Source organism: Micromys minutus (assembly GCF_963924665.1).
Source record: "Micromys minutus genome assembly, chromosome: 7".
NCBI classification, from domain to species: Eukaryota; Metazoa; Chordata; class Mammalia; order Rodentia; family Muridae; genus Micromys; species Micromys minutus.
In genome coordinates, this window is record NC_137976.1 from 54,926,802 (window position 1) to 54,954,499 (window position 27,698).

The following is a 27,698-nucleotide window of genomic DNA, read 5'->3' on the forward strand; positions in this document are numbered from 1 at the left end:
TGTGGCTTATAAACTGCCCATTCATATCCTACATGTACAAAATCATTTTATAAAAATGCTTTAAAAACTAATTGACAGTGTGTTCTCTGGTGGGCTATTAGGCAAGTGCCTCCGAAGAGACTGGTACATTCAGGGTCGGGTGGCCATAGCCTGGAAGGGTTTCTGATGAAGAGGCATTCACCACAGAGGATTGCTGGCAGCAGCCAGCACCGGGACCGCTGCCAGTTCACTTCATACTCTGTCCTTAGCCAGCTCTTCGCTGTCCTGTGTATGCATCTGATTGCTGACTTTGCTCCCCTCTTCTGTGGCTTTCTTCACATCTGGAATCCACCACTTCGCAGATGGCCATAAAGGATACACTGAGTAACAGAATGGATCTTAGTACTAGGATACACTGAGTAACAGAAATGTATCTTAGTACTAGGATACACTGAGTAACAGAAATGTATCATAGTACCTTTCTGTCTTAGACCTAGCAATTCTGATTCTCTAAGACACTTGGGGATTTTGTTCCCCACTTTTTAATCCCATAATGCATTGCTGAAGTGAAGCCTTCAAGGACTTCGTAAGTTGCTTTCACTAGGTCCTCCTGTCTCTAGTCCTTCAAGTGTGCACATTATAACATTTCACAGTCATGATCAAAACAACCAAGAAGCTGTCTCGTTTCTATGGTTCTACATTCTACATAACCAAGAGCTCTGTTCTGCTGAGAAAATGGAAAATTTCCGCCTAATAATTAGCTGGAACAAGTTCTTCACATAAAGTCTCAAGGCCAAAATTATTACAATCAGATCATTAGTTCTGAGCGTCATCAAAAGATCCAGGTCATGCGGCAGTCCAGAAATCCACTGTGATGTTCACATATAGAGGGTTGTGCTCCACGGAGAGTAATCTATAAGAACAACTCGATAAGCCGTCTGTTTTCCAGACCCGGGACATCTGTTGTAACAGCTTCATCCTAAAGATAAAAAAGAGCCAATGAGAACGTGACGTGCATCCCATTGCTTTCTGTCCTGCCTCAGAGTGGTTTTGTAAGTAGTTTTAGAATTTACTATACCTGTCAAAAAAATCAGCTGTGTTCCTAAGGGAACAGGCAATAATGATATCTGTGTGTTTGTCGATCAAATCCTACAGCAAATAATGATGGCTTGGGCCAGCAGTGGAAGATCAATGCCTCCAGTGCACTCCAATCGATATGACAGACGGACTGCAGGACCCACTGATAAAAAAGGGCTGTGTGCTGCCCTCTCTGAACAAGTTGGCCATCAGGGGACTTCTAACCATTCCACTACTGTGAGAAGAAAGTTGTCTATAGACAGGAGAGTACATAGTTTTCATAAGAATCTCAAAAACTGTTTGTTGGTCTGTCAGTCTGTCTTTCTGTGAGTGTGTATGTGTATGTATGTGTGTGTGCATGCATGCATGTGTGTATATGTCTGAGTGTGTATGTGTGTAGGTATGTAGGTTTGTGCATGAGAGTGTATATATATGTGTGCGTGCAGAAGAATAAGGGTCACCTTACTTTGTGAATGAGTCTAGGCAGGGACATCAACAGGGTTAGTCTTACTGAAGCTTAAAAGACACACAGTTCCCCAGTGAAGAAGGAAGCATGCTCTAAGCAAAGGCTGCATGGTCACGGGGCACAGGCAGACAAAAGAACAGGGTGTATTTGAAGAAGGATAAGCCATCTTCTGTGGCTAGAGATGAGCAACAGGGTTAGGAGCTCAGCCATGACTGTGACAACGAGGGTGGATACGAGAAGCTCACTGCCGGGCTGTGTATTTTCCAGATACAGCTGGAAATGTACAAAGCTGATTGCTATTGTTTAGGAATAAAAACACATGGACAACAAGAAAACCAAGAAACGGCCCAAGGAATTACCATTATGATATGAAAGTAGTTATTGTGAAGTTCAGGAAAGTGTCACCTAGGGCAGGGTGAGTGTGCAGAGGGGGCATGGGCCTAGGGAGGCCACATAGACATACCTACAGGCTGTCTGGGTGTCCAGACTTCCCGTATCACTTGGAAGTGTTCTTTTGTAACTCTTAAATAATTAACAAACAGATACATGCATGACTTGATAAAAACTAAAATGGCACAGGGAAGTCTGTTCTTTTAGACCTGTGGCCTCTAACAAAAGAGCTAAGATTTTTAACACTGCCTCAACATGTAGAAATTAATAAAAGGCCAAAAGACCTTGATTATTGCTTTTCAAAGAAAAAAAAAACTCAGAACAAAACCCACAAATTCTTCCATCAGAGCTACACACACACACACACACACACACACACACACACACACACACACACACAATGTGTTTATCTGCTGGAGTTCCTCAGTGAAAGGGGCAAACTGGTCAGGAGAGGAAAGGACAGGACCAGGTCATCAGCTCTCCCCAAAACACAGAGCAGGAAGCTTCCAGATGGCCACAGTCGCACCCTCAGGATTCAGGAGCTAGTTTGAAGAGCTCCGGCTGGCCAAAGTCAAAACCATGCCCTTATCAGGAAGAACACAAACTACAAACTCAAAGATGTCTGTGGATTCCAGACCATTATTCTGTGAAATGATCCACCAGTGTGTGGCTCTCAGCCTTCGGGCTGCCTTTCTTGTAGGAACTACTCCCCAAGGACATCCTTCTTTGTAAAGACAAGTCAATAAATGAAGACAGGATGATAAAATCAGGACATTACGACTCTGCAACTCTGACTTAGGCAACGAGAAATCGGTGTGAAAAATCATTAAGTAAAGATATCAGGAGAAATCTCAGAATGAGTGCATCAGTTGACAGTACTGAAAGCCACAGAATAATCCTGACACACAAAACCTGCTCCCACAGCTTGTATTTAACAACAATAATAACAAAACAAAAAACAGCAACAATAATAATGGAGGTCACAGGTACACATCAAGTCACTAAGAAACAATCAGTAAAAATCCAGAAAGTGATGATTTTGAATCTACCAGATGCATGTCCTGATGTCGAACAAACACACTGGACCAATGCTTTTTCTTACAAGTCCTTACTAGACAATCAGGGAAGTGTAAAAAGACTGGACGTGTGGTAACATAATGAAGTGCTCTGATAATTTTATTTTAGGCATGATAATGGTTCTCTGGTTCTTTTTTATATTTTAAGGAGGCATGTGAAATAGAAACACTCCTGCTATGACAAAGAATCCAGTGGGCAGAAGAAAAAGTGGGACAAGGCAGAGAAGTCCAGAGGTTGCAATCCCGGAAATAAGGGGTCTAGGTACTACTCTGCTTTAAAAGTTCCTTTGTAAAAAGTTTTTAACAAGCTGGACCGGCTTATGTGATGAGTCCAGCAATGGTGTGTTCCCTACACAAAGGACTGACACTGGTGTGGGAACCCAGGACTTACCGACTCGCATTCACCTCGTTGCCTTTGTCTCTGGTGTGGAAGATCATAGTGTATTTGCCCACATCAGGCTTCGGCCGGGATATCTTCATTTTATGAAGCTCAACCCTAGAAAAATAAGTTCATTTTTGAACTCTATCCCATTGATCTACCATTGAGTACTTTAAAAGAATCACCTACAATAAAAAAAAAAATCACTCACACACACACACACACACACACACACACACACACACACACACACACACACCAAGGAGGCTGGTGCAGTGTGGTGCCACTCACATGCACAATGATTATCTTTGAGACATCACTGTCCTTTGTCACTAATGTGCCACCCAGACACATAGCAGTCACATCCTCTCAGGAAGGAATAAACAATCAGTACATACTACAACCCTATGGGATTTCTAAACAAGAACTGGTGTAATTTGCAGCATCCTAGTCTAGAAAAAGGTCAAAAACTAAAAGAAGCTTCTAGTGGTAACACTCACCTGTGATTCCAGCAGGTTGGATGGGAATGCTAATCAGGGGCGGGAGGGTCAGTGATAAACTGAGGCTAGCCTGAGCTACACAATGACTTCCAAGCGGACCTGAAGTGCTTAATGTAGATTGGGTGCAGGCTAGCCTGAGCTACACAATGACTTCCAAGCGGACCTGAAGTGCTTAATGTAAATTGGATGCAGGCGGTCATAGAAACAGAGGTTTGACAGGGAAAGAATAAGACATAGCCATGTGTAGACGAAGGGAAATCATGCTCCGTTGTCTTACATGGCTCAAACACTTAGAAACAACATTTAACACTTACCTAGTAGAGAAATACCAATTTGAAGTTAATGACTCTTACAACAAGAGGAAGGAACCTGACAAAATATTAATTTGAACGTATTCTGAACAGCAAGACCATCGAGTCTGTCGGGCCCTATAACAGAATTCTGTCATCACAGGAAAGGGGTGACCGTGTGAAGTCATAATCTCAGGCACAAACTGAGGTTCAACCTAAGCTCTGTAGCTGACATCATTAAGTCAGGTCGCCCTACCAGATCTCAGCCTTGTCTAGAAATGACATTGGTGGAGACACAAAGGCTCAAACAACAGAATTCATATGCAACATGCTTTACAACCTACAATAAATGCTGTCGGAGCAAAGATGGGTGATGTTCAATGTCAGTCAGCAGGTCTCAATCAATATTATGTTTCCGGGCTTATCCAGTGCATAAGTGGATATCTGTTCTAAGGATCATGATGTTCTCATGGAGACAGGAGTGAAGAAAAGCAGAGAGACATAGAGAGGAAGAGCCCCCACACCCTAGGATCCGACTGCCTTTCCTGCAGACAGAAAGGAAATTTCAGCATTGCTGATAAGGCCAAACTTGCCTGCAGAGATAACACAGGGTTTTCCTACAGACACTTTAAACTAGGACGCTAAGAACAAGAGTCCACCCAGAGCCAGAAAGTTGACACCTGCAAGTTTTCCACCTTGACACTCCTTTCATTTCTGAATCTAAATAACCCACCTCCCAAAACCCTGTCCAATTTCATTCACAAAAGAAAAGTTTTAGAGAGAAATAAATAAGCCAGCTCGTAGAGTTTCAAGCTCTGTTTAATCTTTGAAACTTGCTTTGGACTGGAGAGATGGCTCAGTGGTTAAGCTCACTGATTGCCCTTTCAGAGGTCCTGAGTTCCATCCCCAGCAGTCACAGGGTGGCTCATAACTGTCTCCAGTCCCACATGAAATCAGACTCCCTGGCCTGGCCTCCCAGGCCAAGCATGTACACAGTACACAGGTCATGTCTGTGCAGACAAAACATTCATATGCAAGAAATAAAGATTTAAAAAAAATTGCAAAACCTTGTTGTGATTTACACACTTTAAGCAATCTATCTCAGAAGCAGGACCAAGCGTGTGGATATGTGTGTGCACACGCAAGCCATGTAAGCCAATGAAGCGTAACTTCCCTTAGAGAAAGTCACACCAACAGGTGGGTATGTCTTATTCTCCCCCCCCCCCAAAGAGACCTCTATATCTGTAAACTCCTACACCAATGTGTATTTTTAAAACACCTTCAGATAAATTCCCACTCAGCTTCCTACTGGCTTGTCCTAAAGTTCTTCTCTGCCAGGAGCAGAAATCTCTGAAAAGAACTCTTAAGGCTGCTGAAGGTGGTGACCCTTCCATGGCTGAGACTTGAAAACTGAAGGTTTCACTCTCCCTTAAAGCTAAAGAACTGTGGGAAAGGAGAAAGTGATGTTGTGTAACCATAGCAACTGCCTACTGCTCAGCCCAGCGAGGCAGAGCAATGGACTTGGGGGGGGGGTGCTGACTTCCTTTAGCCCTTTCCAGCCCTGAATCTGTATGACCAGTAGCTTGTGTGACCACACTACTGACTGCTGAGGGGCTGCGTGACATGGAGCCCTTAGGCAGGGACACCTCCCTCCTTCAGAAACACTGCAAAAGGCTCCAAAGGGAGCAAGAGTGAGCAGCGTGAGACCCTAAGTTCCTTCACACCAGCCTAGTGGGAATTTGATAGTCACATATCTACTGATTCACATAATTAAGTCACATAACTGACTTACAGGCTTTTGAGTAGTTTGGAATTTCTGGGCAATGGGAACAACAACAACAACAACAACACCACACACACACACACACACACACACACACACACACCATGTCTTACACACACACACACACACACACACACACACACACACACACACACACACACACACACCATGTCTTGAAAAGGCATGTAAAAGAGGAGGCCAGGAATCCTGAGACGATCCTCTTGGCCCTCCAGAGCAAAAAGAAGGGGTCCAGGAGTTACACCAGCAGCCCAGAGTGAAACCTCCAAGTCAGGAAGCTGCCACAGTGTGTAGCAAAATGACACCCTTGCCTTCTTTGGGGCATGAGGCTCCTTAGAGAAATTAGCACCCTGCTCGACATGCTGGGTACAGCGTCAGGGCCCCTGAGGTCTGAGGAAAAGCTCAAGATTTATCATAGGCCGTTCCCAGAGCAGAACTCTCACAGACAACCTTAAGTATGGGACTTCCCATTCACTGGTGGGTCCCCTGCCTACCCAACACTTCTGAACCCCAAACTCAGCAACAGTGGGTCCTCGATGTTCCCTAGACTTCCAATGACAAAGAACAATTTAGGTCATCTGCCCTCCCTTCATACTCCGGCCCCCTTTAAGCCCAACTCTGCAGCCTTAGGACCTGCCCGCCTGGCATTTCCGGGCACTATACATGAGTGTGGGTTTCCAGATCACCACTGAGAGCAGAGCCCCGGGAAGGTCCCATCTCTGCTGTTCACCTGAGTCTGAGGTCATCGTCTTCTCCTCCCCATCCCCAGTAGTTGTTAGAGAATCCATTCACCTTGAAAAACTGTTCTCTGCTGAGGGCAGTAACACCCCCAAAATATTTACTGTAACGCAACCTGGAGAAAAAGAGAAGACAGAAAAGTGATATTTAGCACAGAGCCCCTCTATTCACCCACAGACACTCTAGCTAGCTCTAGTTTCGGGGGCTAGCAACCCAGAACCACTTGGGAGAAGGTTCACTGTAGGTTGATGTCAAGGCGATACCTGATTGGACAGTAGAGAATGGGGTGGGGACACCGGGAGATTCAAGATGGAGGCGGCAGAGGAGGATGGTTCAGATCAAGTTAAACTAGATCGGTTTTAGCTTGTCTAGGTGAGCAGTTTTTATCTTTATTAATTGGCAGTGAATTTATTGTTTGGATGTATCGTGGATTGAGAATTTAACATATAAATCTGATTGATAAATTATTGATTGTTGAGTCTTAATTTCTACCAGGCTGCAGAGGACAGTGTGTGAACGCAGTGGCTGAGAGGCAGCTGGAGCGTGCAGTTCCAGCTCTGTTGCCCAAGCAGAGTGAGAATGTGCAGGGCCTGTGAAACGAGATGTGTGGGCGCCAGGCTTGGTAACTAACCACCATGTGGAACCGCGTGCCCAGTTCCACGCTGGAGCGGCCGTGAGACCGCGGATCGGTAACACAGAGCCCTCTTTTATTATTAGTCCAACAGTTCTCTTGCGCCCATTCCATCTATCCACTCTTGGGTCCTAGAGTTCTGAACTGAGCAACCCCAGAGTTCTTGGGAACCACGGCCACAGTGAGAAGAGCAGAGCCTGAAAGAACCTAGATCTGCAGATGTGCGAGGATCCGGTGTGAGACCCTGGTGAGGAAGAGCGCAGGCTGCTGCGGGGAGGAGCAGGATAGCTCCAGGGAAACCCACAGAATTGCTCTTCCCGGTGTTACTGACTGTTGCTTTCGGTCCCATTTCCGAAAAAGGATCCATTTTAAGGGGCCCTCGAGTGAGTTTACATATATATATTTTAAAGGGTTGTAAGGTCCTCAGAATGAGGAAAATGTTGTCATACAGTTAAGATGGAGCCCTTGGAGAAAGGAGGCAGGTACAGAGGAGTTATTGGCAATAAAATTTACCGTGAATCTGAAACACTTGGGCAAATTGCTTTAACTACCTGCCACTGAAGGTGTAGCAAGTGAAAATATTTCCGTTTTGTTTGGTTTTTGTTTTTACAGTCCGGGCTATTTGATGTATGTTAAACCACGACTTCATACAAAATTAGCTCCAGCAGCGTTTTGTTTGGTTTTTGTTTTTACAGTCCGGGCTATTTGATATATGTTAAACCACAAATTCATACAGAATTAGCTCCAGCAGCTCAGTCTCCCTCCCGTTATTCCTCACGATGTGTGCGGCTCCAGATGGAGCAGGCTGGAGCTTCAGCTGAACCCAGGCGCCCTTCCTTCTCTTTGGCTTCTGCTTGTTTTCCTTCATCCATTTCAGAAAGCTGAGTTTGGTCTTTAGAGTACCCGGTATGCTCAACCCACACATTAGTTCTCTTGGCAAGAACCTTGCCCTTAACTTGCTTGTTTGCAATGATGCCCACAGCATACTGGGTAATGTTGTAGACGCTTCCAGTTTTGCTGTGGTAACACTTGGAGGACATTGCTTTATGAACAGTGCCCAGTCCCTTGATGTCAACAATATCACACTTCTTGTAGATTCCCATGCATGTGGCAAAAGGAATAACTCCATAGTTCCTACAAGGCCTAGAGAACAGATACCCAGTGCCCCTCCTCTTCCTCTTTGAGACTGTAGGTGAAAACATTTCTCATCCCTACATCCATGGCTGTTGGGGCCTGAGAGCATTGATGTCCCATCACACAGTGACACAGAGCTGCCGTCAGAAAGCACTGAGACCCTGAAATTGAAATTGCCTGCCACCAGCAGAATTTTGCCCGGGATAGCAAAGGTAAGGAGGTAGAGAAGGTCTATCTCCCCCCAGCCATAAAAGGGGGTGGGGGCAAGTGTATGATCTGTACAATAAGACTGGACCAAAGTAAGATCTAAGTCTGAAGAGATTGGGAAGAAGTACAGAGCAAGCATAACTCGGTGGTGGAGAACCCGCAGACTGCACGGGCCTCGGGTTTGACTCACGCCAGCATGTGTGCACGCATGCACGTCCACACACTCTGGGCCACCGTTTCCCTCAGCGCTTACGTTTAAGTCAAAAGGTAAGCATATTCGACTATGCAAGGGAGGCAAAGGCTTGCTGATGGTGTCTGGGGAATGGCAGCAATGTCTGGCCAGATGTAAGGAGGCATTCAACAGCAAGATAGGCACGGACCACCTCCTAAAGTGCACAGTGTCTGATGCAATCCATGACGGTGACACTGGAGTATAAGGTCAAAATTAGCTCCCAATGGGCAATTATCTCCTCATAACACAGTGAAACAATCTAGACTCTCAGTCCCACCGTGGGTCCTTAAACGCCCCTGTGTAAGTAGAACAAGAAATGGTCCAGGGACAGGGCACTTAAAGTTAGGAGTCTGAGAGTCAGTCACAATTGGGCATGTAGACTGTTGGCATTTCCTCACAGAAGGAGGGGGCAGTGAGGTTAAGTGGACCTCGCCCCTGGTTCCTGTTACTCCTCCCAGCCCTACGTAAAAAATTCCCTAAATACCCATGGCCTTGAGGTCTGGGGAGGTGATAATTATATAATCTTGGGACGATTAACCCAAAGTGCCGCCATGTGTGTGTGGGAGCAGGGAAGCTGTCCCCAGGCTGACTGCGGACCTTCCAGGAAGGCTGCTTTAAGGTCACGCGTGCTCTGTAAGTAAAGCCTAATAAACACATTGCTCCTCTGAGTGAACTCTGGTGGAATCAAACTTTGGTTTGTCCCATAAGGACCTCTTAAGGAAGGGGCAGATGTGGGTTATCCCCAGCCCCCCACCCCAAGAGGACTTCTCATGGGAGTCACAAAAGCTTTCTCTTAAGTCATCCAAAGAGACCTACATCGAAAGAGCAAGGCAGGAGTGAAGACCAAGGATGGTTTTCCAGAGAGTCAATTTCCCTTTCTCCATCTTCAGGCTCAGCAGAGTCCCCCCCACTCCATTTTCCAGTTTAGGTTTAGTTTCACACAGACTTCCTCTCCCTCCCCCTAAGTGCTTGCAGCTAGCTGTGCTTGCAGATTCGCCATAGGAGCTTCCTGTTTCCTGACACCAACACTTTCTCTGTCTCTTCAGAGTGGCCTCTTGGCCCCTAGCCTGGTGGCATAGTTATGGAATGGCAGGGCTTGGAGGAAGGTGACAGGGAAGTGTGCAGAGTCAGCTTAATTTACACAGACTTCACCTCTCGTCCTTGTGTTTCTCTAGGAGCTGGTAGTAGATACAGTTAAAGATTGTGGTCCTCTTTTGGGGTAGAAATGGAGAGAAAGGAAGGGACCATGGCACTTCCCACGGTCGCTCTGAAAGACAGGAACTTGTCCTGGACATGTGGATTCCCAAGCAGACTACTAAGGTGGACATGTGTGCTCCCACCCTTTCCTAGAATTCTGGCTAGAGGTCCCAAAACTAAATGGTCCCAAAACTGTCCTAGAGGGCACAGTCACATTGCCCAGTAGAGGAAATCGGGATGTATGGGCAGGTTGTTCAAATTCTCCTGTGTGGGAAAGCCTGTCAAGTCCCACCACAGACACTTTGGGGACGAGGTGGGGGGAGGACAATTGTGTGGATTACCTTCTTTCTCCCACCCTTTCCCTTTGTCTTTGTGTTTCTTGCCAAGGTTTTGGGGACTTTTTTCCCCCTTACATTATGCTTTAGCTGCTGTTCTGCACATTAGGGGAAAATGGACCGCGTTTCCCCCATTTCTTGCCTCCCTAACTCACTCTGGACACATCATAGCCTGGACCACAGTGAGAGGCTGCACACCACAGTAAGAGGCTGCACAGCCAGAGCTTACCGGTAGCCAGTGCTGTTCCGGCCCACCACCAGATGCTTGGGCTGATCACCGCAGGTGTAGAGGTTGAAGTCATTCTCCGGCACCAGGTCCACATCATGGAATATGAAGCAGTCCCAGTTCTCCTCCTTGAGAGCTTCCAGATAGCCCACGTTCAAGAGCTTGGCGCGGTTAAACTTTTTACTTCCCGTCTGTGGAGAAGGCAGGTAGAAAATGAAGTCCCAGAAGAAAGGCTCTCTCCTGTGCTCTTCTCCCCCCCCCCCCCCCCTTAGGAGTGTCACATTGCCTCTGCTTATTGGCAAGGCTACACACACTAGGCTCTATCAGAGGGAATGCAATGGAAACAGACCGTTTGGTTTCATTCTGTGATTCATGCATATTTGTATCCTACATTCAAAAGGGACCCCACTGAGTCTGACCAGATGTCTAACGGTGGATAATTTGCTTAGACGAAAAGACTAAAAGGTCCACTAGATTGGCTGCATGATAGTAAAGTTTCGTTGTTTTTGTTTTGGAGACATTTCTCCAAGCTGGCCTGAAATTCACCACAATTCTCCTACCTCGGACTCCCAAATGCGGAGATAACAGAATGAGCCACCATACCCCATCAGAAAACAGCTTCATTTTTAAAGAATAATTTTATTTTTCAGTGTGTGTGTGTGTATGTATGTGTGGTATGTGTGTGTATGGTTGTGTATGTGTGTACTGTGTGAGAGTGATGTGTGTGTGTGTGTGTGTGTGTGTGTGTGTGATGTGTGTATGGTATGTGTGTATATTGTGTGCGTACAGTATGTGTGTGTGTATGGTGTGTAGGTGTGTACTGTGTATGAGTGATGTATGTGTGTACTGTATATAAGTGATGTATGTACGTATGGTGTATGTGTAAACTATGTGTGTGTGTTGTGTGTGCATGTATGGTGTGTGTGTACTGTGTGTGTGTATGGTGTGTGTGTATGGTGTGTGTATCTGTGTGTATGTGTGTGTATGGTGTGTGTATGAGGTGTATGTATGTCCTGTGTGTGTGGTGTGTGTGTGTATGGTGTGTGTGTGTATGGTGTATGTGTGTGTGGTGTGTGTATATGTGTGCATGGGGTGTGTGTGTGGTGTGTGTGTGTTTGTATGGTATGTGTATGTGTGTGTGTATGGTGTGTATTATGTGTGTGTATGTGTGTATTATGGTGTGTGTGTGTCTATATGGTGTGTGTATGGTGTATGTGTGCCCTTGTGAGTATGTGTTACACAGATGTAAGTGGCCTCTGAGGGCAGAAGAGACATCAGGTCCCGAGAGCTGGAGTTACAAGCAGTTGTGAGCTGCTGGAAGTGAGTATCAATATCTGAACGTGGTCCTCTGCCAGAGTATGATGTGGTCTGAACCACAATCCACACACCCCACACATACTTAATACTATTAAACAGTACACTTCAAAGTTAACAAGATGGTTTTTAAAAAATGAGAAAGTGGCTGAGATCATTTTTATGTGCTATTTTTAGCACCAAAAAAAAAAGCAATGTAGTTTTAAAATACAAATAAAAGTAAAGCAATATAATTGTGCACTTCAGTTTATTAAGAGACTGGAACTCACATGAAGTGGGATAAACTCAGTTTTTAAAGGGCCTTTATGAATTCCACCAGAAACTACAAAGCTCCTAGAATGTTCTTGTCACAACAGTTAGTGTTACTGCTCAGACACTTCCGAGAGACTAAGCTAAGAGCCTGTCAGGAAGGACCAGGAAATTGTGAGCTATCAACAGAAGTTGTTGCTTATATGTCTAAACTACTTAAGACTTTCTTGGAAATGGCTTAACAAAAGTCCCGTCACAACACTAATGCCAGAAGCTGTTCCTTACAGTGGCCGCTCAGAAGATCTGCAGGAAGCGTGGCCTGCCAGATCACCAACACTTTCCCTGCAATACTACACGAGGACTTTCCAGTACAATCTTGCCCAAGGCTAACTGAATGCTGTAAAAATAAAGTCTGACTTGACAGCTTATCATAACAAAATTATAAGCGATTCTTAGAAGCTACAGCAGCGCTTTCCTGAAAAGTGTAACTGAGTAGATATGTTTCTGTTCATACGAAAAGCAGAGCACATGCCTATGATCTCAGTACCCGGGAGGAGTGGCAAGCTAGCCTGACCAAGAAGGAAGGGGGATGTGGGGAGAGACAGGAAGATGAAAGAAAACAGCAGGTGACAAAAGTGGGGGTCTTGGGAGACGGACACACAAGCCTAAAAACCTGGGTTCAATACTCAGAACTCACACAGAAAAGCCAGATGCTTCTGTAACCAGACAAGGTGGGGACTGAACACCCCAGCCACAGAGCTTTCAACCTATGATTTGTCCTGCACACAAGGGATGCTGGGGTAAAGGTGGTGCAGAACCTGTGGGAGTGGCCAACCATTCACCGGTTCAACTAAAGTTTAGAAAAAAGAAAGAAAAGAAAAAGGAAAAAGAAAGCCAGATGAGGTGAAAACACCTGTAGCCCCGCACTCCCGAGATAAGAGGGATGGCAGGAACAGGAGGATTGCCTGGAAGCTCTCTGGGTAAGCTAAACCAGAGTATACAGCAGCAGAGGCAATAAGAGAGACCCCTGACACAAACACACACACACACACCACACCACACACAAATAATCTTTTGTAAAGAAAAACAAACAAAAAATAGTACCATATTTCGGCAGCTACCATCCTAAGTAAGAAGTCAGATTCAATAAATCACAGTCTTAACCAATGTTGTGAAAAACAAGATTAATTCTAAAACAAAAGAAGTGGGCTGGAGATATCGCTCCGTGGGTAGAGTGCTCACCAGCACCCACAGGGCCCTGAGTTCCACCTCCGGATGAACCGAGTGTGGTGATTCCTGCCTGCAATCCCAGTTCGGGGGAAGGAGAGGTAAGAGGAGAAGAAATCAAAGCTCAACCTTGGTTGTGTTTCAGGCAAACCTTGGTTACAAAAGGCCCTATTCAACAACAGACAAGAAGCTACAGGAGATGGCTCAGTGGTTAAGAGCAATTACTGCTTTTGTCAATTTTCTGTCAATTGTCTGACATGATAAGTAGTGGTGGGGTTAAAGGTCAAGGTGATTGGAAAGCCACACAACTAGCTGGCTGTACCGCTTGGCACTCCGTAAAATCACTCTTAAGATCTCGCCTGCAAAGCCACATTTAATAACAAGTCAAAGCCCAACCCCATATTGGGTAACACGGGGCAAACCTATAAGAAATAAGAGAGGCAGGAGAGCTCAAGGATGTATGTGTGCTAGCACTAGCTAACACGGTGCAGGGGGTGGGGGTGGGGGCTCTCAAAAACAGGCTTCCTCCCAAAGTGCATGTTAGGACAGAGATGCATCCCAGGGCCTCACCCCATGGCTCCAAATTCAGGATCAGAATTTCCTCTGTTCTCTGAGGGGGTGTGAGGGAAGAAAATTCTCCTTCTGATGATAACCCAAAACAGACAAGCACGTGGGTTTCCTCCACAGACTACAGGGTCCAGGAAGGGCCCACACTCACCTGGTGGATGACGAAGATGCCATAGTCCAGCTGCTGCCTCTGCAGGAAGGGGTGCAGATGTTCCAGCAGGTATATCAGGTGCTTCTCTCTGTTCCGGTGGGGAATGAGGATGGCCACCCTCTGCAGAGCCTTACATTCCTCAGGATGACACCGGCCTCGGGACACTTTGGGGTTTTTGGCCTGTACTTCTTCCAAAGTGAGGTCTGGCTTAAAAACGAGCTTGCTCTGGCCTCCTGCAATCAACACAGGACACGAGTCGTAATCGGAGCTGTGGCGTGAGGCTCTGGGCCTTACACAGCTGACTGAGATGAAGGCTTGGCTCTCCTCCGCCTGGCGAGCTAAGTACCTCGGCTCCTGCTGCCCTCTTTGGATGGAAGTCTCACGAGCTGTACTCGGAGTGCTAAGGCAAGGACAGCCTGCTGACAAAGCAAGTCACTGGTGTGTAAGAGCATTGCCTGTGCCAGGGCAAGCAACTCAGGCTTTATGACCCATTTTTTCGTGAGTCACACAGACTCCAATGCCACCCACTACCCATTAAAGATCAGGGAGAGGGAGAGTAACTCCTCTACCAAGAAGGATGAACTAGAAAAGCCAAGAGGCCCTTTCCCCACTTCAGCCCTACATTCCTCATGCCTAGGTTCCTGCAGGCAAGGCACTAGAAAGAAGCTGAAGCCACCGAACTCCCTAACCAGGGTGACAATGACACATACTCTGCAACTCTTCTCCCATGGTACCAGGGTAGATGTTTCCAGTTCACACAGCCTCTGCCGGTGAAACCTAAGGCTGTCCACGATAATAGATCCTGAGCAGGGCTTTGAATATCAGACTGAAGTAAGTAACTCCCGTTGTCTGACCTGAATACAAAGGGTAGCCTGACCAGCCAGAGACGGCAGGGTTCTGCTTAGGAACCAAGATAACCTCTTCTGTGCCTTTACGGCACATATGCACTAGACTGGCTTTAAATCTTCGAGCTGCTAACGGACCGTTCTAGCCCCCTTTCTCTCCAGGCAGCCTCTCCCAACAGTCTGAGGCAAGCTAAGACATGGCACAGTTCCCACAAACAGGTTAAGAACAAGTCTATGAAGAGCCCCAGGCCACCCAACAGACCTCTCTCCTAGTGTAGACAGGGAACCATCGCTGCCTGGATGGCTCCCTGTCCGGGAGGCCAGCTGGACTACACAGCTCAGGGGGACACCCTCATCCCCATGCCATCTGCTTACTGTGTCCACAGAAAGACAAGCATGAGCAAGCACACTGTGACTTAGGCTGCGACACAGCAGGTGAGATTTCCTGAGGCCAGGGCTGGGCCCGAGTCCTTCCTAGACGACCAAAGAGATCTAAGCTGAGTTTTGAATGACTACATGGGAACCTACAAGACAAACTTGGATAGAGAAAAGGCACTCTGGGGAATCAATACTTGACGAAGCTTAAAGGACTGTCTGGGAAAGTCTGAGCACTCTGATGTTCTGGAGAACTAATGTATGTGAAAAAATTTCTCTCTCAGATGTACTGAGTCTACCAAACCCGATTCACTAATCACTGAAAGGAAGAGATCCACAGGAAATAAAAACATGTAAGATCCTAGAGAGATAAACCTAAAAACCACACTGAACAACCAAGTCCGACCTCTTGACTCCATACTTTTGGCCAAAGGGACAGTAACAGACAAGACGCAGATGAAAGACTACCTACCCATGCTGGCAGCTCCCAGCAGCAAGGCAGGGTGATATGCCCAGGTGCCCACTGTCTTAAAAGACAATGAGAAACACATGGGGCAGAATCACACCTCCAGACTGGTTGACGTAAAACAGTATGAATGATAAGATAGGATCATTCATATGATGGGATTGAACTGTATATTGATGAGAATCAACAAACTAGAAGCTAAACAGAATGTTGAGTTGCAGCACCCACAAGCTTCCATTCTGTCAGGCCCTGTGAGTCCTGGAGTCAACCTATGGAATGGAAGAAGTTAGGGCCTCATGGAACTCTTGGGAGATAACCATCTTTCCTGAAGTGGCATGCTGACTCCAAGGTATAGTCATTTTGCAAAACTTAATTATTATTCTGCTCTTCATAATTTTCTCCACATCAGCTAAATAATTTTTTTGTAGTACCTACAGAATAAAAACAGCAAAGACTTACTGAGGTTTGGAGGCACCGTAGGGCAGTTCGCAAGTTCTGCTTTTTTCATGGCTGCCTCATGGCCCGGAGTTTCTTCGTTCCCCAAATGGAAACTAGCCAAGAAGTCCTTTGCTTTGGGGATCACTTGAATAGCACCTACAAAGTAGTTGCTGGTGGCCCATCCAACCACTGTCAGGCACAGAGTAAAGAGCAACAATAACCGCAATCTGTACGGATGGTGAGAAGGTGGGTTACAGCCCATGTCTCTTAGTTTGTGGGTAATCTGTGTCCCTGCTTCAGCTGGGGTGAGGAGGTTTCAAGTTGTACTTTTCCAGTATGACTGAGGAGTTGTTGGCAATTCATGAGGCAATGTTTTCCACTGCCCAGTAGTCCTATCCCAGAGATCACTGAAAGTCAAACACAGAGCATGTATTTAAACAGAAATCCTATCCTGAAATGACAGACCTAAGTACACATTAGAAACCCAATCCCAGCTGAGCTGCTCAGTCTCACTGAGATGCTAGCCCAGGGCAGAGCCCAACAGAGTGTGGAGGAGTGGAACGAGAAACATAAGGGAACCCAAACAGAGGCTGTCAACAATCTATGAGAAACCATAATTCCACCACTTATGAGCAGAGTTTATCTACACTCAGACACTTCCCGGAGCTTCCTTATCTTCCCCGAGATTCCTTATCTGTAGTGTTCAGTAAAATTATACCTATAAAGATAGTATCTACCTTCCTACAGGGCTGGACTATGGTGGAAAGTACTGACCAGTCTCCTGGCACGAACTAAACAGCCACCAAACAGTGACCACCATTCTCATTGCTACGTTCAAGACACTGGTGCAGGAATGGCCAATGGCAGATGTACTGACCACCGCTTTATCAAAGGTGATTCTCACAGGTGATAAATGGTCCTTGATTTCATACTTCAGTACCACAAGGTGGGATGATACAGATTCATCTCCAAGAGATACTATGCTCTTAGTTAACAATGTTAACAATAACAACAACAGCTCCAGCCTTCTAAGGTACTTAGGGCTCACCATCTATACCAGTAAATTCACTAGATGGTAAGAATACTTGTGGAAGGCCTGTGGGGCGCGGCTTACAACACTCCCACATCCTCTCTGCACTATCAACATCATATTATGTCTCAAATCCTAAACATTGTATCAAGGAAAATGCACCAGATACTGAAGCCAGACTTCTTCTGTTCATTTCCATAGCCAAAAAGACTGTGCCATGGACCGACAAGGAAATACTTCTGATTGCATCTCAAGTGACAAGAGAGGAAAAGCCAATGCAGTAAATATGTACACCGCCTACCTTCAGGGCCTCCCAGAGCTCAAGCCCTCCCTGACAGGTAACTACAGCTCCCTGTGCACACTAAGAGATCTGTCTGTGGGGATGCCCAGGGTTCTCTGTAGGCCTGAACTTAAGAAACTGCAGATGCTGTAACCTTTCCAGCTCAACCTTGTGACTTGACTTCTCTCACTTCTGGAGGCTTTCTGGAAATCTGAGATTGGGGTCCAGTGTGGTCAGCCTCTTGTTGAGTGAGGGCCCTTGTACTGGCTTTTTCTTGGTATAAACACACACACACACACACACAGAGAGAGAGAAAGAGAGAGAGAGAGAGAGATGAGGAATTAAAATCCATAGTTCACATCTCTTGTTCTTTTGACATTCCCCTACGAAGGTTTTATCTTCATGACCCACTCCAATTTAACCCTTATAAGCTTAAGTGCCCTCTATAAAACTGGAGGTACAGAAGAACGTTCAAAGGTAAAATGTCCTTCTTTCTGTGAGAAATGTGGGAATTGGGGGGGGGGGGTTAGAACACCTCTCTTGCGTGTGAGAGAGATCTTCTACCCTCTCCCGGTCATCACAGTGACGGAGGTTTGGAGGCAGCCTCTCTTGGCAGGTTTCCCTAGATTATGAAACGTTTGATAGATGGGAACATGTTCACTTCATAATGAGGTTGTAGGGATTTCATGAGAAGGCACACCCAAACACCTGCCACATTCCCAGAGCTACGCGGTGGTGGCTGACTACCACAGTGATTCATGTGTTATCAGAATATAGCCAAGATAACCAGAACCACACTTCCGGTGAAGTACAAATACTTGTAATAATGATTTCCAGTTTTCTTTTTATTAGTATATAATACTTTCGTAATTAGAAGCATAAGAATACTCTTGTAATTAGAAACAAAATGACTTTTCAAACAAACATTATCTCCAGGGCAGGTGGCCCCTAGAGGGTGACTCCAGGGACCATCAGACTTATCTGTACTATTGTTTAAGTGTGAGGCTCACCCTCTTCCCGGAGCCAGAACCATTCTCCTATTTAATCAAGACATTGATATGGGAAAGGACAGGAGTCCCCAAAGAACAAATTCATCAAGGAGTTATTTCCAGTCAACCCTCACCTACCTTCTCAGTCTAGAAATCTGTCCTAGAGTTTGGTTTTTTTTTTTTTTTTTGTTGTTGTTGTATTGTTTTGTTTTTTGTTTTTCTTTTTTTGGTTTTTTGTTTTTGGTTTGGTTGGATGGTTGGATGGGGCTTTCTTTTTGTTTTTGTGTTTTGTTTGTTTTTTAAGACAAGGTTTCTCTGTGTAGCCCTGACTGTCCTGGGCTCATTCTGCAACCTAGGCCGGCCTCTTCCTCATAAAGATCTACCTGCCTCTGCTTCCCAAGCTCTGAGGTTAAAGCTGTATGCCTCCACAGCGTTCCCGGGCCTGAATGCAATTGGTCTGCTCTGAGCACCTGCCACTTTTACAAGAGCACAATCACAGGCAAGGACAGCCACAGGCCAAAGGGAAGCACTGCCTACCCTTCTTTAGTTCAGTCTTTTCCCTGCCCTTAATATCTGCAAATTGTTTTTCAAACATGCTTCTCACCCCCAAAGAAGAGGAATGCGTGAAAACAGTCTGGCAAAACATTGGGATAAGTAGGAGACAATTACCTAAGGGATTATGGTCTTCGAACTTCTGTGTGTTTTTTAAACTTTCTATAATAATGAGGATTATCTAATAAGCTATAAACAACAGCAACTGGATATAAACAGAAGAGATCTGTGGGGAAATTTCTTAGGAATGCACCATTTCCGTGCCTCCACGGCAGATGTGGTAGGTGCCACATTTACGTGGCAAATGCACCTACACCAGACAGAAAGGATGTGGTGGCATTCAGCCGCTGGTGAGCACCAAAATCAGCATCCTAATACCTCTAGGGCTATCCACAGATACCACGGACAAGGCGTGAGTGGGCACATCGCCCTGGCACTTGGTCTACCTTGAGATTCTCTGGGCCTGCACAGAGGAAAGATGCTCTATCGAAGCTCCCAACTGAAAACATTTATATATTTTTTAAATGTGCTCTGTATTCGAATCTACAGAATAAAATGAATTTCCATGAACAGATATTGACATAACTAATCAAATAAAGAAAGGGATAGGAGACAAAAGATAGCTCTTTCATACAGGAAACTTCGAATTTAGCAGCGGGGGGGGGGGGGGGGACCCATTAAACAAACATTACAGCAGTAATCGCTTCAGTCTGGCTTCAGTTTCATGTTCTATGGTGCTCTATGGCGGCAGAGATTCTCCTTCAGACATTAACTGGAAACCGGAAATTATACAGAGACACCAACATTGCCTAAAAGAGGTTATCAAACGATGGGTTAAGACCTACTGACCTCAAAAAACCTGTTACCAATATTGAAAAACAAAGTCTATCAACTGTATTGAGAGCTAAAGTCTAGAAAGTGTTGATAAAGTTTTCTCTGCTGTATAAAGGAATAAAATATATTAGAAAATGCTACTTTCCAGCCCAGAGAGAGGGCTGGGTGACCGCCATGAGGACTCAGGACCTGCCTGCAGATGGCTGAGCTCCCAGAACAGCCTCACAAGGGCTCTCCCCCCTGAGGCCACAATGAGTCAGCCACACACCCCACTGGCTATCTTGGGAGGGAACACAGGGAGCTCTCAGAGTACAGGTATCGTGGGGCTCCTTGGAACAGTTCCTTTCCAGCCCAGAGAGAGAGCCAGGTCACCGCCATCAGGACACAGGATCTGCCCACAGACGGCTAAGCACCCAGACAGCCTCACAAGCGCTCTCCACCTCAGTCCAAGGAGACAGAACCGAGTCACTGCCATCAGAACTCACTGCCTGCCTGCAAAAAGCTGAACACCCAAGAGCAATCTCCTTCCTGAGCCCACGGGCCCTCAGACACACAGGAGAGATAAGCTCCAGTCAGAGACAACAAGATCACCTAACATCACAGATAACAAGATGGCAAGAGGAAAGCACAAGAACCTAAGCAATGGGAACCAAGACAACCTGGCAACATCAGAACCCAGTTCTCCCACCACAGCAAGTAGGTGGATTACCCAACACTCCAGAAAAACAAGATACAGACTTAAAATCATACTTCATGATGATGATGGAGATCTTCTAGAAGCACATAAATAGCTTCCTTAAACAATTAAAGGAGAACACATGTAAACAAATAGAAGCTGTTAAAGAGGAAACACAAAAATCACTCAAAGAACTACAGGAAAATACAACCAGAGAACCTTAGAAAACCTAAGAAAGAAATCAGGAGTCACAGATGCAAGCATTAACAAAAGATGACAAGAGATGGAAGAGAGGATCTCAGGGACAGAAGACAACATAGAAAACATTGACACAACAGTCAGAGAAAATGCAAAAACCAGAACGCTCCTAACCCAAAACATCCAGGAGATCCAGGACACAATGAGAAGACCAGACCTAAGGATACAGAAGAGGGGGAAGACTCCCAACTAAAAGGCACAGTAAATATCTTCAACAAAACCATAGAAGAAAACTTCCCTACCCTTAAGAATGAGATGACCATGAACTTACAAGAAGCCTACAGAACTCCAAATAAATTGGACCAGAGGAGAAATCACTCCCAACACATAATAGTCAAAACAAAGAAAGAATACTAAAAGCAGTAAGGGAAAAAGGACAAGTAACATATAAAGGCAAACCAATCAGTATAACAACAGACTTCTCAATAGAGACTAGAAAAGCTAGGAGATCCTGGACAGATGTCATACAGACCCTAAGAGAACACAAATGCCAGCCAAGGTTACTATATCCAGCAAAACTCTCAATTACCATAGATAGAGAAACCAAGATATTCCAAATTTACACATTAACTGTCCACAAAGCCATCCCTACAAAGGACAATAGATGGAAAAATCCAACAAAGGAGTGAAACTATACCCAAGGAAAGCAAGAAAATAATCATGCAAGAAAACCAAAAGAAGAAAATCAAACAAACATAATTCTACCTGTAACAACAAAAATAATAGGAAAAGACAATCACTATACCTTAATATCTCAACATCAATGAACTCAATTCCCCAGTAAAAAGACATAGACTATCAGACTGGATACATAAACAAGAAACAGCATTTTACTGCATACAGGAAACTCATCTCGAGACAAATACAGACACTACCTCAGAGTGAAAGGCTGGGGGGAAAAAAAAAAAAAACTCCCAAGCAAATGGTCCCAGGAAACATGGAGTAGCCATCAGAATAGCTAATAAAATAGATTTTCAACAAAAAGTTATCAAAAAAGATAAGGAAGGACACTTTTTACTAATCATAGGAAAAAATCTATCAAGATGAATTCTCAACCCTGAACATCTATGCTCCACATACAAGGGCACCCACATTCATAAAAAAAAACCCTACTAAAGCTCAAAGCATATGTTTCGTCACACACAAAATAGTGGGAGACTGCAATACTCCACTCAAATCAATGGACAGATCATGGAAGCAGAAACTGAATAGAGACACAGCGAAACTAGAAGAGGTTATGAACCAATTGGAATTAACAGACATCTACAGAACATTTCATCCTAAAACAAAAGAATATACCTTCTTCTCAGTACCTCACGGAACATTCTCAAAAATTGACAATATAGTCTGTCACAAAACAAGCCTCAATAGATATAAGAAAGTCTAAATACTCCATAAATCCTATCAGATCACCATGAACTAAGACTGGTCTTCAATAACAAAAAACAACAACAAAAAGCCCACATACACATGGAAGCTGAACAATGCTCTACTCAATGATAACTTGGTCAAGGAAGAAATAAAGAAAGAAAATAAGAATTTTTTAGAATTTAATGAAAATGAAAGCACAACATACCCAAACTTATGGGATGCAATGAAAGCAGTGCTAAGAAGAAAACTCATAGCTCTGAGTGCCTCCAAAAAGAAACTGAAGAACACGTACTAGCAGCTTGACAGCGCACCTGAAAGCTCTAGAACAAAATGAAGCAGATACACCCAAGAGGAGTAGATGGCAGGAAATAATCTCAGAGCAGAAATCAACCAAGTAGAAACAAAAAAAAAAAAAAAAAAAAAAAAAAAAAACTACACAAAGAATCAACAAAACCAGGAGCTGGTTCTTTGAGAAAATCAACAAGATTGATAAATCCTTAGCCAGACTAACTAGAGGCCACAGAGACAGTTTTCAAGTTAACAAAATCAGAAATGAAAAGGAATACATAACAACAGAAATGAAGGAAATTAAAGAAATCATCAGACCTTACTACAAAAGCTACTCATCAATACGGGAAAATCTGGATGAAATAGACAATTTTCTTGACAGATATCAGGTACCAAAGTTAAATCGGGATCAGATAAACCATGTAAACAGTCCCTTAACCCCTAAAGAAATAGAAGCAGTCATCAAAAGTCTCCCAACCAACCAAAAGCCCAGGACTAGATGGGTTTAGTGAGGAATTCTACCAGACTTTCATAGGAGACCTAATAGCAATACTCTCCAAACTGTTCCACTAAATAGAAACAGAAAGAACACTCCCAAATTCATTTTTTGACCCCACAATTAGCTCATACCTAGATCACACAAAGACCCTAGAAAGAAAGAGAACTTCAGACCAATTTCCCTCATGAACATCAATGCAAAAATACTCAATAAAATTCTTACAAACTGAATCCAAGAGCACATCAAAATGATCGCTATATAAACAAACTCAAAAGAAAAAATCCCCACATGATCTTCTCATGACATGATGAGAAAGCATTTGACAAGACTCAACACCCTTTCATGTTAAAAGTCTTGGAAAGATGAGGAATTCAAGGCCCATACCTAAATATAGTAAAAGCAATATACAGCAAACCAGTAGCCAACATCAAACTAAATGGTGAGAAACTTAAAGTAATCCCACTACAATCAGGGACTAGACAAGACAAGGTTGCCTACTCTCTCCTTACCTATTCAATATAGTATTGGAAGTTGTAGCCAGAGCTATCAGACAGCAAAAAGAGGTCAAAGGGATACAAATTGGAAAGGAAGAAATACAAATATCACTATTTGCAGATGATATGATAGTATATGTAAGTGACTCTCAAAATTTCACCAGAGAACTCCTGTAGCTGATAAACAACTTCAGCAAAGTAGCCAGATATCAATTTCACTCAAACAAACCAGTAGCCTTCCTCTACTCAAAGGATAAAAAGGCTGAGAAAGAAATTAGGGAAATGACACCCTTCACAATAGTCACAAACAATATTATATACCTTGGTGTGACCCTAACTGTGGAGAGCCATTTTGGCACCTCTGAACAGTTGATGGTGGAGTAATATTAATATTATCCCAGGACATTTTGGGGCTAGCCAAGACAGGAATCTGGCCTATGTGTTATGCCCTGTAAGGGCTATTATCAAGCACATCTGTATCTGTTGCCGTAGGCAGGTTCAAAGAAAAGGCTTTAAGGAAGTACATTTACATCTGCAGTAAGAGGTAGGGCCTTTTAGAATGCAGCATAGGGAAATACCTTCAAGATTTTTTTTTTTGTTTTGTTTTGTTTTTTGATGCTCCAGGCAGTCTCCTTAGAAATGCAGGGTGGATTTTGGAATGTAGGCTCCAAAGTATCTATTTTGGTCTCGGACCTTTTCACCCACCTCCAAGATTGTTAACTCTTTGATCCCAGTCTCAGAGCAGTTACCATTTTTGCATGTAATTAAAACGGACAAATATAAAAAGCTTCACTTCAGCCACAAGGCTTCAGCCTCAAGTCCGGCTGAAGTCATATTGCAGCTTTAATTAACTTGTCTTTTTCTTTCAATCCTCGATCCGGTTCCAGGTGGACTTCTTGAGAGTTCGAGCTGGTCTTCGACCTAACCAAGCAAGTAAAAGATCTGTTTGACAGGAACTTCAAGTCACTGAAGAAAGGAATTGAAGATCTCAGAAGATGGAAAGATATGCCATGCACATATATTAGAAAAATCAACATTGTAAAAATGGCCATCTTGCCAAAAGCAATCTACAGATTCAATGCAATCCCCATCAAAATTCTAACTCAATTCTTCATAGAGTTGGAAAGAGCAATTTGCAGATTCATTTGGAATAACAAAAACCCAGGATAGCAAAAACTATTCTCAACAATAAAACAACTTCTGGGAGAACAACTGTCCCCAACCTCAAGCTGTATTACAGATAAATCATAATTAAAAAACAAACAAACAAAAAACCCAAACAAACAAACAAAACCTGCATGGTATTGGTACAAAGACAGGCAGGTAGATCAATGGAATAGAATTGTAAGCCCATAAATGAACCCACACACCTATGGTCACTTGATCTTTGACCAAGTAGCTAAAAGATTCAATGGAAGAATAGCCTCTTCAACAAATGGTGTTGGCTCAACTGGCAATCAGCATGCAGAAGAATGTAAATCGATCCCTTCTTATCTTCTTGTACAAAGCTCAAGTGCAAGTGGATCAAAGATCTCTACATAAAACTAGGTACACTAAAACTAACAGAAGTGAAAATGGGGAAGAGCTTAGAACACATAGGCACAGGGAAAATTTTCTAGAACAGAACACCAAAGGCCTGTGCTCTAAAGTCAAGATAAATGGGACCTCATAAAATTGCAAAGGACACTGTCAAAAGGACAACATGGCAACCAATAGATTGGAAAAAGATCTTTACCAATCCTACATCTGATAGAGAGCTAATGTTCAATATATACAAAGAACTCAAGTTAGACTCCAGAGAATCAAGTAATCCTATTAAAATATGGGGTACAGAGCTACACAGAGACTTCTCAACTGAGGAATACCAAATGGCTGAGAAGCACCTAAAGAAATGCTCAACATCCCTAGTCATCAGAGAAATGCAAATCCAAACAACCCTGTGATTCCACCTCACACCAATCAAAATGGCTAAGATAAAAAAGAAAAGAAAAGAAAAACCTCAGGTGACAGCAGATTCTCATGAGGATGTGGAAAAGAGGAACATTTCTCCATTGTTGGTGGGACTACAACCTGGTACAACTACTCTTGAAATCAGTCTGACTATTCCTCAGAATTTTGGACATAGTATTACCTGAACCCCCAGCTATTCAACTCTTGGGCATATACCCAAAAGAAGCTGCAAAATATAACAACGACACATGATCCACCATGTTCATAGAAGCCTTATTTATAACAGCCAGAAGCTGGAAAGAACCCAGATGTCCTTCAACAGACGGAATGGATACAGAAATTGTGGTACATTTACACAATGGAGTACTACTCAGCTGTTAGAAACAATGAGTTTAAGAAATTCCTAGGGAAATGGATGGAACTAGAAGTTATCATCCTAAATGAGGTAACTCAGCCACAAAAGAACATGCATGGTATGCACTCACTGGTAAGCCGATACTAACCCAAAAAGCTTGGAATACCCAAGAAACAATTCACAGACCTGATGAAGCTCAAAAAGAAGGAAGGCCAGAATGTGGATGCCTCAGTCCTTCATAGAAGGGAGAAGAAAACACTCATGGGAGAAAATACAGGGACTAATAGAGGAGCAGGGACTGAAGAAAAGATCATGCAGAGACTGACTCACCTGGGGATCCATCTCATATGCAGCCACCAAACCCAGTCACTATTGCTGATGCCAAGTTGTGCTTACTGGTAGGAGCATGATATGGATGCCTCCTCAGAGGCTGTGCCAGATCCATACTGATACAGAGGAGGATGCCTGCAGCTAATCACTGGACTGAGCATGGGGTCCCCAAAGGAGGAGCTAGAGAAAGAACTGAAGGAGCTAAAAGGGTTTGCAACCCCATGGGAAGAACAACATTATCAACAACCAAACCCTCCAAAACTCCCATGGACTAAAATACCAACCATTGAGCACCAGTGGAGAGACCTATAGCTCCAGTTGCATATGTAGCTTAAGTTACCAGTGTCTGGCATCAATTCGAGAAGAGGCCTTTGGGCCAGGGCAGACACATTTTCTCAGTGTAGGGGAATGCCAAGGCAATGGGGTGGAGAGGGTGATTAGGAGCAAGTGCACCTTCCTGAAGACAAGTGGAGGGAAAGGAGGTATGGGAACAGGGTGGGAGTAAGGAATAACTTTTCAAATGTAAGTACAGTGTGTCTAATAAAAAATTACTCCAAAATGAAGACATAAGACAAAACCAAAAACAAAACTTAAAGTATTAAAAAATGTCTTTAAAAAATCATAAAGTAGACACCCTGATTATAGCCCTAATCAATGCTTGGTAAATCATTAACTGAATTCTCAAAGAGATTCCCAACTCTGATGAGTCTCAAATCAACCTAAAATATAATTTTCTAAGACATATATGAATAAGGACTCAACATAATTAAAGGCTACTGAAGAAAGAGATGCTGTATTTAAAAAAGGAGAATGAAGTCCAGTGGTAGTGGTGTACTCTTTGATCCCAGTACTTGGGAGACAGAAACATGCATATTTCTGGGTTCAAGGCCAGTCTGATCTACAGAGTGAGTTCCAGGACAACCAAGTCTACATAGATAAACCCTGTCAGACGTTTAACAGTAGCAAAGGCTCATAGCAACACCCTTCCATAGACCTTTCTAGAACAATGCTAGGTCAATCCTATTACCCATCCCCTTTGCCACTGACCACTGGACAGGGAGGGGCTGCTACTAAGTCCAGCCCTTGTTGCCAGGAAACATGGGGTAAACTGAACTAGCAAGTGACTGGAGTTGTTTTATGTAACAGATGTTCACAGAAGTCATTAGAATTTCTGTGAGAGATTTCAGTAGAAACTCAGGGAACATGCCTTTCCATGTCTGCTTCCAGCTATCTGATAATTCTGCAGTGGGTCACAGAAGTCAACCTCTGTAGTCATTACAGGTCAGGTCTACCAATGGTCCTAAGGACTGAGAAGCTGAGATAATTGGGGGAAGACAAAAAAAAAAAAAAAAAAAGCAAAAACAACAACAACAACAAAAAGGCAGCTCATGTTTCAAAGTGTTAGTTCAACTTGTTATCAAGTGTCTGAATGTTTCCAGGTGACCCAGGTCAGGATGCATCAGCCATTGATTTAAAAGCACTTCTCATCTGTGGCTCCAAAT

General features: G+C 44.0%; 1 protein-coding gene across 1 annotated transcript; it reads right to left on the minus strand.

Annotated features, from left to right (window-relative positions):
• Positions 1-87: 87 nt before the first annotated feature.
• Positions 88-16,590, minus strand: B4GALT4 (beta-1,4-galactosyltransferase 4). Its single transcript, XM_080919159.1, has 6 exons — positions 16,312-16,590; positions 14,167-14,399; positions 10,662-10,849; positions 6,689-6,811; positions 3,380-3,484; positions 88-958 (listed from the first exon to the last, which is right to left on the minus strand). Exons 1-6 carry the CDS (start codon positions 16,550-16,552, stop codon positions 826-828), a joined length of 1,023 nt encoding a protein of 340 aa, XP_080775285.1. The 5' UTR covers positions 16,553-16,590; the 3' UTR covers positions 88-825.
• Between the last annotated feature and the right edge of the window lie 11,108 nt (positions 16,591-27,698).